This window comes from Asterias amurensis, chromosome 8 (assembly GCF_032118995.1).
Source record: "Asterias amurensis chromosome 8, ASM3211899v1".
Classification (NCBI taxonomy): Eukaryota; Metazoa; Echinodermata; class Asteroidea; order Forcipulatida; family Asteriidae; genus Asterias; species Asterias amurensis.
Window position 1 is genome coordinate 22894937 of NC_092655.1, and position 14452 is coordinate 22909388.

Consider the following 14452-nt stretch of genomic DNA (forward strand, 5'->3'; position numbering starts at 1 on the left):
TTTGCCTTTCTGTGAGTCTATTTATTTGTCTACTTGTTTGTTCGTTTTTATATTTATTTGTTTATTAATTACAGACTCAATGTCATTATTATGATCTTTGGGGCAAATTTTTTTTTTTGCCCCACCCATTCAATTCATCTGGGAAAATGCACAATATTCTACATCGACATCAATTGAATATTACACACACAAAAATGAGCTTTGCTTCTAAAATGTTAAATACTCCAGCAGTTAGGGATTGACTTTAAGCTGATCAGCCCAGCCTCCTAGCCTCTAAAAAATGAAAGGGGATGATGTTTAAGTGTCCTTGATCTAAACCTATAGGATTCATGTCCCAGCCCATCAATCACCTGTCAAGACAGGTTGTTACTTGTCCGACCCCTAGTATGGATCAATACCTATTCAATTTTATTAGATCTCAAAGAGGCTCTCCTGTTTTCATTGATCAATGATTCTCAACAAAGCTGCCGATAACCAGAGGTTTAAAAAAAACATCTTTTGTTGGGCTGCCTTTGTTGATTAAGGAAACAGTGGGAGAAGTTGGTGATCTGTTGCTTCTATAAAGAAACCGTAGTGAAAAGAAGGAGACCTGATAAAGTTGTGTTACATAATTTGACCAATGGGAGTTTTTCAGTAAATAGAAGACAGATCTAGTCATTGTAACAGCGGTAGGTAGCTTGACCGGATTTAAACCTGCAACCTTGTGATTGCATGGTTCTAATGTGGACACTATGAGATTTACCTGGGCCCAATTTCATCAAGCTGTTAAGCAGAATATTTTTGAAGATTTCTTGTTAAAGTTGAAAAGTTGTACAGTGTCATCAATCGGCAAAATCATTATTGTTTTAATAAGGAAATAATAATGTGCTAAAAAAAAGGCTTCTTTCAATTGTTTACTTCTGGGAATGGCAGTTGAAATTAGCAGTCTAAAGTAACAATAAATCTCATCACTTTCAAAGCTCTTCATGGAGTATCTCCAGACTATCTGATCTTCTGCTTAAAGGGATTCATGTTTGCCTCTTGTTCTGCTGACCAAATTTGCTCTATATATAGAAGAGTTTGCGGTACCACCATGTAATAACAATCTCTAAATGAGTTGGGTGGTTCTGAAAAGAACCGTTGGGTTAACTCTCAGAACCACCCAACTCATTTAGAGATTGTTATTACATGGTGTTACCGCAAACTCTTCTATATCTTATCTCCACCATGCAAAGTTTCAAATCCTACAAATTTGCTCTAATTTGTGTCAGTGTGGCAGCCCACAAACCATCAGCCATATCAATCATGACACTGCCTGGCTTCAGACCACCAAAAGGGCGAGCAGGGACCATCAAGTGGCTTGAAGCCACTAACTACCAAATTAATCACATTCAATGTTCACCTTTGGTCAAGAGATCAAACGAAAGTCAAGAAGCTGGTCAATGATGCTAACTATTTGTTGCAGAAAATATGGTCAAAGAGCCTTTAACTTCATTGCACCTAATTGTTTTTGAATGACTTGACCTCTTCATTCATGTGTTCCCAGCCAACTCTCTTCAGATTTCCAGGGGACTTTAAAAAAATAAACATGAGTTTCTTAACAAGATGCTTTATATTTCATTTCAGACTAGTACATTATACAAATATTGACTGCGGGTGATACCTGACCTAAGATTTTTAACAAGAGACGTTGTGAATAACTTGACCTCTTCCTGTTTTCCAAGCCGACTCTCTTCAGATTTCCAGGGGACTTTAAAAAAATAAACACTTTGTTTTTTTAATGAGTTTGTTAACAAGATGCTTTATATTTCATTTCATTGTTTTATATTTTGTGTTGTGATGCATAGTAAAAAATGACCTATAAATGTATTGTATTCTTATTATTATGATAATATTCTGTGGGTTCATGGAAGGGAATCATAGTGGCCTCTATAAGCTTCAAATACCTATATTATTTCCTCAACTTTGACCATGTTTCACAGACACATTCTCCCGGATGGTTAGCAGCCTACTTGTAGAACTTAAAGATAATACGAGCGTTCACATTTTAACTTATCAATAAATGCTTGTATTTTATTGCTCCATGATTGATTGTATCAATTTAAATCATCTCAATTTCAGTTTCACCTGTTTATTAGTTTTGATAATGATGATTATGTCTGACCATGGAGGAATAAAATCTAATTTATTCCTCCATGGTCTGACCCTGTTTATGATTTGTTTATGACTGGAATTTTAACAAAGCACAGGTTTGCCCCCCCCCCCCCTCCTGCTTTTGACTTTATTCTGAGTTATCAACATGTTTGATTGCAGGTTTGATTACAGGTTGGATTGTACTATAAGGTATTATTATCGTGACAGTGTATACAGAGATGATGTCAATCCGCTTGATCTAAAACAACCGTAGAGAAAGGACCATTTAAAATAATTAACGGTGTTCAATGAGTGCGCCCTCTATCATTGGCACAGCAATTACATTCAAGATGGCCGCCTCCATGAAGTAACACAGTCCGGTTGGTGTTATTATAAATTTCTTTATGTTTCCTTATTCTGACTTGATTGAGAAGCATGTTCTGGGTCAACTTAATTTCTTCCATATTTTAAAGCCCTTTCTTTCTGTTTTTGGACCATATTTATTTGTAAGCTACTGACTGGACGGGAGTTTTTCAGAATCAGACTTTTGACTTATATATTTTTTAATTTAAGTTTTAATTTTAGTTTTTGTTTTCACAAACTTGAATTTGAAATTCGTTTCCCTGCTCCTCAGACCTACCTCAGGCTTATCATCAGTTAGTTGCGATAACGTAACCCTCCTCCCGACGGCGAGGAGGGTTACGTTATCGCAACCTAATCATTAGTGTGATAAGTGACTGATGACCTAGTTTTATTAATTGTGTTGTATTTTTTCATTCAAACCCAAAATAATTAAACTTAAAAAATGTACACAGTCAGTTTCTCGGCCTTGTGATTTGTGGTTTATGTTGATTATTTAGCTGGTTGAGTAATTTAATAAACAAAAAGTCGCACAAAGGTGATCCCCTGGCTGCCGCTTCCCACCACAAATCCCAGCATGCCCAGGTTGTGATCCCCCCTTGCCTGGCTACAACTTGTATACAAAATACAAGTACACGGCAGTTAAAGGAACAAATTGGCGCCGTGGATTAGTTGCGATAACGTAACCCTCCTCCCGCACGTTTCGCCGCATCATGACATGTGTTTAAAATAAATCCGTAATTCTCGCTAACGAGAATTGATATTGTTTTACTGTTTTCTCAAAAAGTAAAGCATTTCATGGACTATTATTTCAAGAGAAGTCTTTCACCACAACCTTCTGTAAACCCTGTAAGTTATTTGTAAATCTGTGAACTTTTATTTTGTTTTCTGTGCCGAAAGGGTCCAATGGCTTTAACTTTTTGTGTTGTTGCTTTTTGTCCTCAGTTTCAAGGCGACATTGTGCAGTACGTCGGACACCGGACACTGTTTGTAGACTGGCCTAGTACTCTTTCTCCTGCCTTGATTGTTATTTTGGAGAATTTAAAAACATTTTGTAGCAATGACTTGCCAGGGCATTGTCAAGTGGCAGACATTTGTCAGTCGATTTTTTTTTCACGGTTTTTAGAAGTTTTGTGTGCAGTGAATCAAGATCAAGCATGCATACTCGAAATATTCATTTACATATTCAAGACAAATTGCTGCAAAATTAAAGGATTTTGAATTTGAACACCACACAAGAAACATTTATTATCAGTTGGTTTTTGGAAAATAAACATTGATTGCCATGGCAGTGAATACAAAATCTAAAGGCAATGACGATAGTAACTCAAACACAAACGGCAATACCACCAAGAACACATCAATCACCAGATGGGTATGGAATCGTCAAGTCGTTAGTCCCTCATCAGTATGTGCAGGATCTGCCGTTGGGGTGCACTACAAGGCAAACCAAGGATCGTGTCAGCAGAGATTACTTAACGAGGTACAATGCTGTTTGTATGGCCGGGTCGCACCATCTGGCTTTTCGGATTTCTCTAAGGTGCAAGGACATGAAGCAATCTTCAACTTGGAGTTTTCACCCAGCGGGTACGTTATAAATTGTACTTCTAAATAAACCTTGCCCTAGTTTTGCAATGATCGTAACCCTCGATCCTCACGACGACGGAGGATCAAGGGTAACAGCTAACCTTGCCCCCAAAAGAGTCCCAAAGTGTAGTGACACAATTCTTTAAATATACTGCCACCAAGGCCAGTGTATCTCTATCAGTATCATTGTTATTGCAAATTTTTATGTAACACTCTCATTTGTTTGTGTAATGTGCATTGTAAATATTCAAAAGTGGAACTATTTTGAATAACGGATTGAACATTCAGTATTTTTATGTGAACTAATCATTTGAAAAGAATTTCACATTTCTTAAAGTCAGGTTAAAGCTTTAATTAGCCCATGAAGTGTAGGCCTACAACTATCCCAAGCTTTTTCTCTCCTTACTTTTGTCAACATCAGTTAGCCTAGTTCCTTTTAAAATTCTTTGCGTTTTGTTGTTGGCATTTTATAATATCATTGTTCGTCTTGTCCTCGTTTCGTGATTTGCTGTGTTTGTTTTTGTCTGTATGTAAAAAGGCAAATGTTTTTTACCAGTCGTGGCTTACTTTATTCAGCCTCATGCTCTCGTTCCTCTCTTGTACATAGTTCGTGTCTAGGTATTGATTTATTATTTGCTATAACACTATTATTAATTACGTATACTTTATCCGTGTTTGATTGTAGTACCTTTTTATGTATCGATATTCACAAGCTATTTTCCAAAAAGAGTAGGGAATAATGTCATATTGAATTGAATTGAATTGAATTGAAGTTTGATATTCACAGCTTTTGTTTATTTTTAAATTCTCCCAACTGTATTTAGTGATATTCTAGTAGCAGCATGTGAGGAGAATAGCATGTTACTGTTTGATCCACTCACATTCAAGAATATAACAGCTGTACGGAACGCACATGGAGACTGTGTCAACTGTATTAGGTAAGATAACAGGCCTGTATGCTTCGTTTTTTTAAAAGGGCACGGGCACCGAGGCGTTTTCTCCTCATAAACAGGGCACCCTATGAGAAAATGGTGAATCTCAACTGGAGCATTTCAAGAGCACCAAGGCAATGACCAGGGGGCATGGAGTCAATATCTTTGGGTGCCTTCGTGGTCTATCAGGCCTGAATACATATTTTTGTCGTTAATACTTTACCCCCTGCTTTTTTATGTATGCTTTCTAACCCCATTCATGTATTTTCACTTCACTGCTTATGTTTCACTTAGTTACCTGTTCATGTTTGTTGTGTTGTCATTTAGCCTTCGAGAAAGACTCTGCTAGGGTCGAAACGTCAGGCCATTAACTATTTTTTGCATTTATACTCTCGGTCCATTTGGTTGGTAAGTTGTTTGCAACAGCTAATTCTATTTTCTAATACTTTAATCATCTGGAGTTCTTTTTTGAAGAAATGTAATCCTTAACTTTACATTGCCCTATATTTAACTTCTGAACTGTTTCATTTACTTCCTGTGATTTTTATTTCACCTCTTAGATTTTTAGACAGCAGAACTTTTGCATCGGGATCAGATGACTCTACCATTGCCTTATGGGATATCCGTAATTTGAAACAGAAGGTCCGCTGTTTGGAGGGACACACAAACTGGGTGAAGAGTATTGAATATTGCCACCGGACACGCCGACTTATTTCCTCGGCTTTTGACGGTGCAGTAGTTAGTTGGGACATCAACAGGTAAGAAGGGACTCTCTATTGGTCACTTCTAAGGATACAACCACCGATATAATTTTATCTTTTTCAAGTTTTTCAAAATGTCTTATATTATTCAAAGCTGTTGTAGGCTTCTAACCTATAGTTTTTAATGCCATTAATTTTTAAGAATGATCACCAAAAATGTTCAACTTACCTTTAAATATGAAATGCAGAATTCTTAATGATCACTGTTCATTTTGTTTCCATTTTACACTTAGTTACCTGTTCATGTTTGTTTTGTTGTCATTAAGCCTTCGAGAAAGATTCTGCTAGGGTCGAAACCTCAGGCAATTAACTTTGTTTTTCCTTTTGGGACAGTTATGAGGAAAACGGAGCACCACATGAAAAGATCTTCTATATCGAGTCTCTGATGAGGACACGTCTAACCCCGGACTGCACCAAGCTTGTCATGTCAACTGCCAGGGGTTTCTACATTGTCATTCACAACCTTAACCTTTCAACTCTCAACTCTGACCTTGCCAATGTAGACTTTGTTGAGTACCATCGCATCGCCATGCAGGAAGAGGAAGATGGAGTGAGGTCAGAGCTAGGTCATTGGAGTAGAGAAGCGCCATTTACGAGGACGAGAAATCGTGCAGAGTTGGTCTTAGATTGTCCGGAGGACAGTAAGGCATCTTGTATTTCATCTTTGGTTCTTCATCCACACGGCTGGTGTATGATATCGAGATACACGACAAGAGAAGATGATGCTGAGGTGAGAAATTTAGAAATTTGGGTTGGTCGGAACGTTTTTTTCAATTTTTTTGCTAGCAGAAATTTGGAAACTTGCTTTGTTCACTTTCGGTCTGCCAATCTACCCTCATTTCTCATCTATTCTTCACTTGTTCCTTTTTGTATCCAAACCTGTCAGTAATCTTCATTCAGGACCAGTGCTTTAGTTGCCGTTTAGCCTGTAGGCCTACAGGTAATTCTGTAAAACATGTTTTTTTAATTTTTAATTTTGTTTCTTCCTGTAGCTAAACTTTTGTTTGCAAATATTGATTCTGTGCTTTGTGAAAATATTATAAATAATAACAACAATACATGTAATATTCATTTGGGGATTTTAGTCATATGCACCGATGTGTGTTAGCACTGTAGACTGTATAATAATAATAATAATAATAATAATAATAATAATAATACTTTTTGTGTGTTTACTTCTTTAGTGGACATGTGTACATGATCTCCAAGACCCACTTCCAGACCAGAGTCTTTCCATTCGTTCAACCACTCAACCCCAAGCTCTTAAGCGCTTGATGTACTACACCAAAGAATCCACAGATGGAAGAGGGTACATCAAGGAGCTTAGCGTCAGCCCCGACGGTCGTCTCATCTGCTCCTGCTACGGATACGGAGTCCGATTACTCGGCTTCGACACAAAAAGCAGTGAATTATGCGACATCCAGCCCCATGGTGTCTGTGAACTTAAGCAAATAAAATACTTGGTGAAACACAAAAGTACTGTTTTGACGTCACGGTTTTCGCCGACGCATTGCCTCCTCGCCTCTGGCAGTATGTGCGGAAGAGTTGCGTTTTACCAACCAAAATTATGAATAAACACAATACCGCTTATTTTCCCTACTTTGTTGATGGGGTATGTTTTATAAAACATTATTTATTGAATGTTTTTTATCAACGTTTTACCCTATTTATATTTTATCCAGTTCTTAAATCAGGCTCCTGATTTTTCAATGAAGGCATCTTGAATCAGCCTGGTTGCCTTACATGTAGAGCCTTTCTTGTGAGCTGTATACATAACTATGCCTGGGCCACTAGCGAAATTTACTAATCGACTAGTGGTGCCCCAAATAGTCGCGACTTCGACTCTAGTTGCAATTAATTTTTAATTCCCTCATTGCGGCATATTGTTTGCCGCAGACGCAATATAGTAAAATTCACACTGAAAGGATTGAAGGTTTGTGTCACTGATGTCTGATTGTGTTTCGTAAGTAAATTATGTTGTTTTGAATAGTCGTGAGCGACACAGTGTATTCACCAAACAGGTAGTTGTGACAGCACGATTAATCATCGAGTAGTTGAAAAACGGTAGTCGTGACTCGAAAATAGCAATCAATAGTCGTGACTTCGACACTAGTCAAACTAGTTGCCCAGGCTTAAACCACATTTCAGTCACCCATTTATACCTTTCACAACAATATCAACTGATTGAAGAGAGCACATGTTCATTCCATTGGACAAAAAGTAGTGTGTTGGATAGCAATGTGATTGTTTATAGGATTTGAGGCATTGCATGGTGAGGTATCAATGTATATTTGGTTTGCGGTAGCACCATGTGTGTATCTACTTGCCAGGTAGAGTTGTTCTTAGAGAACTGTCTTGATTTATTCTACTGCCGCAGAGTAGATAATCGGAGGTTCGGGAGACTTCTCAGTTCTGAAAAGAACTGTCCTGCTTTTTAACTATTACCAGGGCGGATGGTATAGAAATGTGATTGTTAAATTGTCAAGTTATAATCAAGTAATGTTGTCATCCAAAGAAATTTGTTTCCGCTTGTAAGTTTTAATAGAATATACAACTTTATGTCTTTAATTATTATTGTAAAAAAACTACCAAGTAGATTTTGTGTTGTCTGTGTAATTATGTCTATGTGGGTCCCAACAGTTTTTCACAAAAGTATTTTGTATATTTTTTAAACTTGGGTGTGATTCCTGTCTATACTGCAGGTACAGTTAACAGGTTGAATGGCTTCTTATTAGTCAGGTTGGTGTAGTGGTGTCGTGCCTAGCCTTCCACCTCTGGGACCCTGGTTCAAATACCATCAAGGCACTATGTGGATTGGGTTTTCAGTTTCTACTTGACTGTGGGGGTTTTCCCTGGAATAATTTTCTTGGGTGTTCCTCCCACATCAAAAACCAGAATTTCATCATTGCCTTCTCTCTTCTCAATTGGCTCTAATAAGAGCATTGATAATATCCAACTCCCCCAAAAACAAAGATCTTGACAACCACCAACGTTAGGGCTAGATAGCTCAGTTAGTAGAGCACTGGAACATTATTCTGGAGTTCGCAGGTTCAAATCCTCTAGCTGAAGTAAATTTGTCTTTGTTCAACTAGCCTTGCTCAAGGCAGTCGCATTATTCGCTCCGAAAAGACGCAGCTGTAAACCCACCCGCCGTATACCCTGTGCATGGTGTGTGCGATCACACCAAATGACCCACCCGTATACACACTGTCACATCGCACGAATACTGTTCAGTGTTCACACAAGTCATCGCACTCGTACACCACTAACCGCATGCGGAGGCCGTCAGGCCGACGGCCTCCGCATGCGGATAGTGTACGGGGGCATCGTGTCGTGCGATGTTACGCACAGTGAATACGGGTGGGTTTTACGCACAGTGAATACGGGTAGGTTTTTATACAGCGGCGGTCTTTTTTCGGAGTGAATAATTCGACTGCCTTGAGCAAGGCTATTGTTCAACCTGAAATTGTATATTTTGTGACAGAAAGGTGTTTATGCTTCTCAAGACATTCAGATTAATGTTGGTGTTGTCCTTATCATTTCTGCAATTTTTTTTCCAGCAATCATCAACTATTGTTTTACTAATTTTCCAAAACAGCGTCTTTGATCTACTCCTGAGCTTGCTTGAATAGAATATATGACCTCTGAGTTTATGATTGCATATGCAAATTTATGCTAATTTATGAGCACGTGCCTCCTTTCATTTTCAGCTTCAATTAACCTGTACAAATTTTCATTTCATAAGGCTATAGCGTTTTCAGTTGTAAATCAGGAGCAGTTTTATGTCCATGCCGGAAGAATAATCTTTAATTGGAATACACTATCAGAGAAATATTTTTTGCATGAAATTTTGGTTGAATCCTTTTCTTTAAAATCATGTCTTTTAGAAGGGAATTGTTTCTCAAAATGTTATACATTATCAACAGCTGCAAGTTTTTATGCTTAATAAATGTTGGAGTTATAACCAAAGGTATACCCTACTTCTCAAGGAACTAATTATTCAACTTTGACTTGATAGATAAAAGGAAAATTGTTTTACCTTGTTTAAATATTCATGATTATTCGTGTCTTATAACACAATGAAAGCATATTGAGAATAACTTTGCATTTATAACAAATATTTACATGATTATATATTCAAGCTTAATAATTGAAGGACACAAAACTGTTATAAATATTTTGTACATAATTTTCTCTGGTTTTGCACATGGACTGACGACAAGCGGTCGTATAATTTAATTGCTAAAATCATGGAGACAATAAATACATTATCCCTTTTCTAACATGGTCTGAGTCTCCGTCATTAGTGACTCTCTTTGGAGAGGGGGGAGTCGAAGTACGTCACTGCATTTCAGGAATTAACTATTGATTGGTTTTAGGCTCTGGGGTGAAGTAGCTCTGATGTTTGTATGGATCTCAGGCGACACATCTGCTCATGAGTGTTTTTTTCTTTTGGTCGGATGATAATAACACTTCTATATGAATATTAGAGTGAAAATATTGTTTTATGGTTTGTGTTAAAGGTATTGAGCATTGGTAAAGCATACAAAACAACATTGTTTATGATTTGTCTGAAAACTTACTGATTATACTAGAACCATTATTTTTACGGTGAAATATTTTCCCCTGAAATGTGATCATATTTGGGAAGACTAGCTGTGGAAACCACCCAAAAACGCAGCATCTGATTTTATTTGTTACAACCCAAAAATCAAGGACAGTGTGTTAACATGCTAAAAATTGTGCATGTTTTCATTACTTTCTCACACAACGGGTGAACATGAACACTGCCTGCGACTACTTTGGCAGCTCCATCAATCCTGTCTACAAGAATCAAAGAGAGTTACTTTTTATTTTGTTATGAATGCTGACTCGTTTTTTTCCTTTCAGTCTTTTAACATTTTTATTTTATTATTTTTTGTGTGTGAAATTATTAATCTTTCTAAAATGATCATCAATTTGTACATATAACTCAACTGTTTACATTTTTATTTGTTTAATAATTCTGTGCAATCACGATAATGTTATATTGAGGGATTCTTTCCATCCTCAACTGATTTGGATGGTAAATAAACAAGATGGCCGCCCCATGAGGGTTCATTGACCAATGTCATCTTGTGAGAAATCCATCCACAATAAATTCCATATAGGCCAATAAAAATTGAAATTTTGTTTCTCTTCAACACCTGCTATTTTTTTTGCCCCACCTTGGAAAATATTAATTATTAATTTATTAATATATTTCCATGTAGTCAATATAGTATCCTTTTTTTATGCCCATCCAAGAAATGTATTATTTTATCATTTTTTCTTCTTCTATGGAAGCACATTTTCTTTGATAGGGATTTAAAAAAAAGTGGAAAAAAAGAAGAAATTACTCATCAATATCCAGAGATCAGTCGATGAGAAACACCCATAAATTTTAACTGGCCTATATCTCCAAGGATTAAACAAAAAGGACTCTTAAACCTTTGCAAAGGTCAGCCACCTCCATAGATCACAGGCAACTTTATCTCACATAATCTCACCAATCCCATAGGTTGTAAAACAAACACTGTTAATTTAACACTTTGCATAAGTCATATTATTGTACTTAAAGGGCATTGGACACCTTAGGTAATTGTCAAAGACAAGTATTCTCACTTGTATCCCATTATTAAACAAAACTGTGAAAATTTTTACTCAATTGGTCATCGAAGTTGCAATCGAATAATGAAAGACAAAAACACCTTTGTTGGACAAACTTTGTGTGCTTTCAGATGCCTTATGAAAGGCTTCAGGCCTGAAGACTTTTTTTTATAAAGTGATAAATTACCTCATCTCAAAAACTTTACTTCAGAGGGAGCCATTTCTCACAATGTTTTATAATCAACAGCTCTCTAATGCTCGGAAGTTTGTATGCTAACAATTATTTTGAGTAACTACCAAAATCATCCAGTGCATCTTATGGTACTGTAAACCTAACTTTTACATGGTTCTGTTTTATATGCACATTTTATGCATAACAACTATCTTTGAGAAAAAAGTACCTACAATAGAAATGCTAAAAATAGTAAATTGCCTGACATTTCGACGCAAGCAGAATCTTTCTCAAAGGCTAAATGACAACTCAGCAAACACATAGCAGGTGTAAAAAGTGTTACACAAGCAGTCAAGTAGAAATAGGCCTACATGAATAGAGAGAACCTTTGTTAGGTTTTGTTTGTTTACACCAACAAAGTTATTTCCAGCAAAGTTTTATGCCTCTCCACATTGCATAAACAGCAATAAGTAAACCTCGAAAAAAGTTATTTGCCGGTGAGGATGCACATAGCCTTTCTTTGGTGAGTTTTTAAATGTTCAATCCAGAGAGCGAGCACTGTGGGTACTCTTCAACCATGGTACACTCTAATTGGGAGGGGTTTAAAAGTTATTCCAAAGGATTGTGATTATATTAGGGACGAAACACCTTCGGTCCATTTGGTTGGTGTTTTGTTTGCAACAGCTAATTTTATTTTCTGAAAAATAAGTCCTAAGCATTAAAATTTCAAATCTAAAAGATTGAAGTTTAATACAAATGAATTGGTCTCTTATTACAATCCTGTGGATTCAATTTTAAATCCCTTCCACTTTCAGAGTGTAGTATCTCCCTAGATCCATGGATTAATTCTGTTATCATTTCCAGGTAGGGTATGCACACTTGACCCTCTGTGCTATTTTAACAGCAATGATAATGAAATTTTAGTGTCCTTTACTGGGAACTTGAGTTCCTGTTAAAGGCAGGGTAGGCATACTTTTTGTAATTAATCCACAAGTAAATTACCATTCGCACTGAAAATTAGTTGATATTATAATTTTTTTTTAGGAATTACCCTTTTTGAACTCAAGACACTGAATAATTCACTGATTGTATACCTGCCAATGGTGTGGAGAATTTTTGTATTGCTAAGCAATAAGTATTGGGGAACCATGTTACTAAGATTAATCAAGTATATGGCAGGCCTGATACTCCAATGAGGAATGAAGGCGATTCCCCCATGCCCCCTGGTCATTGCCTTTGTGCCCTTGAAATGCTCCTGTAGAAATTTACAATTACCTCATTGGGTGCCCTTCCAAGGAGAAAATGCCTTGGTGCCCTTACCCTTTCAAAAACAAAGCATTCAAACAGGCCAGATATTATGTTATAGCTCATAAAAAATTTACTTCACGCAAACTTTTTCTGTGCTAAGTAAATTTGTACACTTGACAAGCTCTTTCCCCGCAATGGCTCTAGCCTAATGGTGGCTCCAGCTCCAGTCCAGGCCTATTATTTTATTTATAACAAGTTCTTATATAGCGCATTTCACAATAACCGTATCGATGCGCTTTACATTAGTGCCCTGGTCATGCTCCTCAGCTCCCTAGGGAGTATACAGCCCCGAGCTGCCTAGGGAGTATACAGCCCCGAGCTCCCTAGGGAGTATACAGCCCCGAGCTGCCTGTAAGGCGCTTGTTGCTTCATACACAATATCAACCTCTTCCCTGGCAGGTATCCATTTTGGCCCCCTGGTAAAGAGAAGCAATTATAGTAAAGTATCTTGCTCAAGGACACAAGTGTCACGACTGGGAATCGAACCCACACTCCAGTGAATCAGCACCAGAACTTGAATTCGATGCTCTTAATCACTCGGCCATGACCACTCTATGATGGTTCTATCTCCATGATGGCTCTCATCTCATGCTGTTTGTTTGTTACTGATGACTCAACATATTGCCTTACTTCAAACATGGAGGTAGAATTACCTCCAGTCTTTAAACTTGAGGTTAGTCGTAAAAACCTCATAAACCTGTTGTAAAAACACTGCACTTCCAGGAGGGAAATACATGGAGTGCACATGTAAATACATCAATGTTTAATTAATTGCCTCATGCTGCCGATTGTCAAACGCTATGAAGAGAACCATTTCAGCCAGCAATTGTTGCATAAGTTTTGGAGTGAACTTGTTTTGTACACATTTAGTGCCAAATACTGAGATAGCAAACGGTGATTTTTGAGTAGCAACTGATACTTTTTGCGTCACAATTTGCTCCGATAAACAATGGAAATCGTTCAGTGCTATGGTACATTATGCTTTTTTTCATAATTTGAGACTGTTTTGATGGTGCTGCTCTTTATTTCGACCCTCCTATATATTCCATCAACCCCTCAATTGATTTTAATGCTAGCGTTAGGGTTAGGAACAGAAATAGGAAAATACTCTAGGGTGTCGGAACACAGGTGAGTAACCGTTTTCATAGTTGCATATTGACCCCTTGCACAACATGGAATGTACCTTCACATTTATGCCTCGACCATTTTTCACTATTTTGGGAGTTCAATTCCTTTTTGATCATTTTTATTCTCATGTAAGTAAGTGCGCTGCATATTGGAAATGATACAATGTAGGTAATAACATGAAACGGCAGTTGAACGATACAGGCTACAGACCCTCACCAGGGTAAAAAATGATTCTATACTGGATGGATTCCATTCTCTGATTGAACTTTAACCTCCAAATAATATGTTCAGACAAACCATGGAGGTAGGCAAACCAGCTGCATTGCTACTTTAGTGTCGCCGGCTTATGCCTTATGCCAAGCTCATGGGTTGACAGTGGAAATCAATTTATCTGGAATAAATTAATCATATCGGCGGGGAGGTCTGGACCATTGGTTACGATCCCGTCTGACAGTGCGAGGGCG

At 37.4% G+C, this 14452-nt stretch overlaps 1 protein-coding gene across 1 annotated transcript; it reads left to right on the top strand.

Moving 5' to 3' along the window:
* The first annotated feature begins 2467 nt into the window (after positions 1-2467).
* On the top strand, positions 2468-9600 carry LOC139940980 (DDB1- and CUL4-associated factor 10-like). The gene is made up of 6 exons (XM_071937387.1): positions 2468-2492; positions 3418-4059; positions 4884-4997; positions 5552-5749; positions 6086-6482; positions 6937-9600. The coding sequence occupies exons 2-6, from the start codon at positions 3758-3760 to the stop codon at positions 7321-7323; spliced, it is 1398 nt and encodes a 465-aa protein (XP_071793488.1). The 5' UTR covers positions 2468-2492; positions 3418-3757; the 3' UTR covers positions 7324-9600.
* Positions 9601-14452: the final 4852 nt, after the last annotated feature.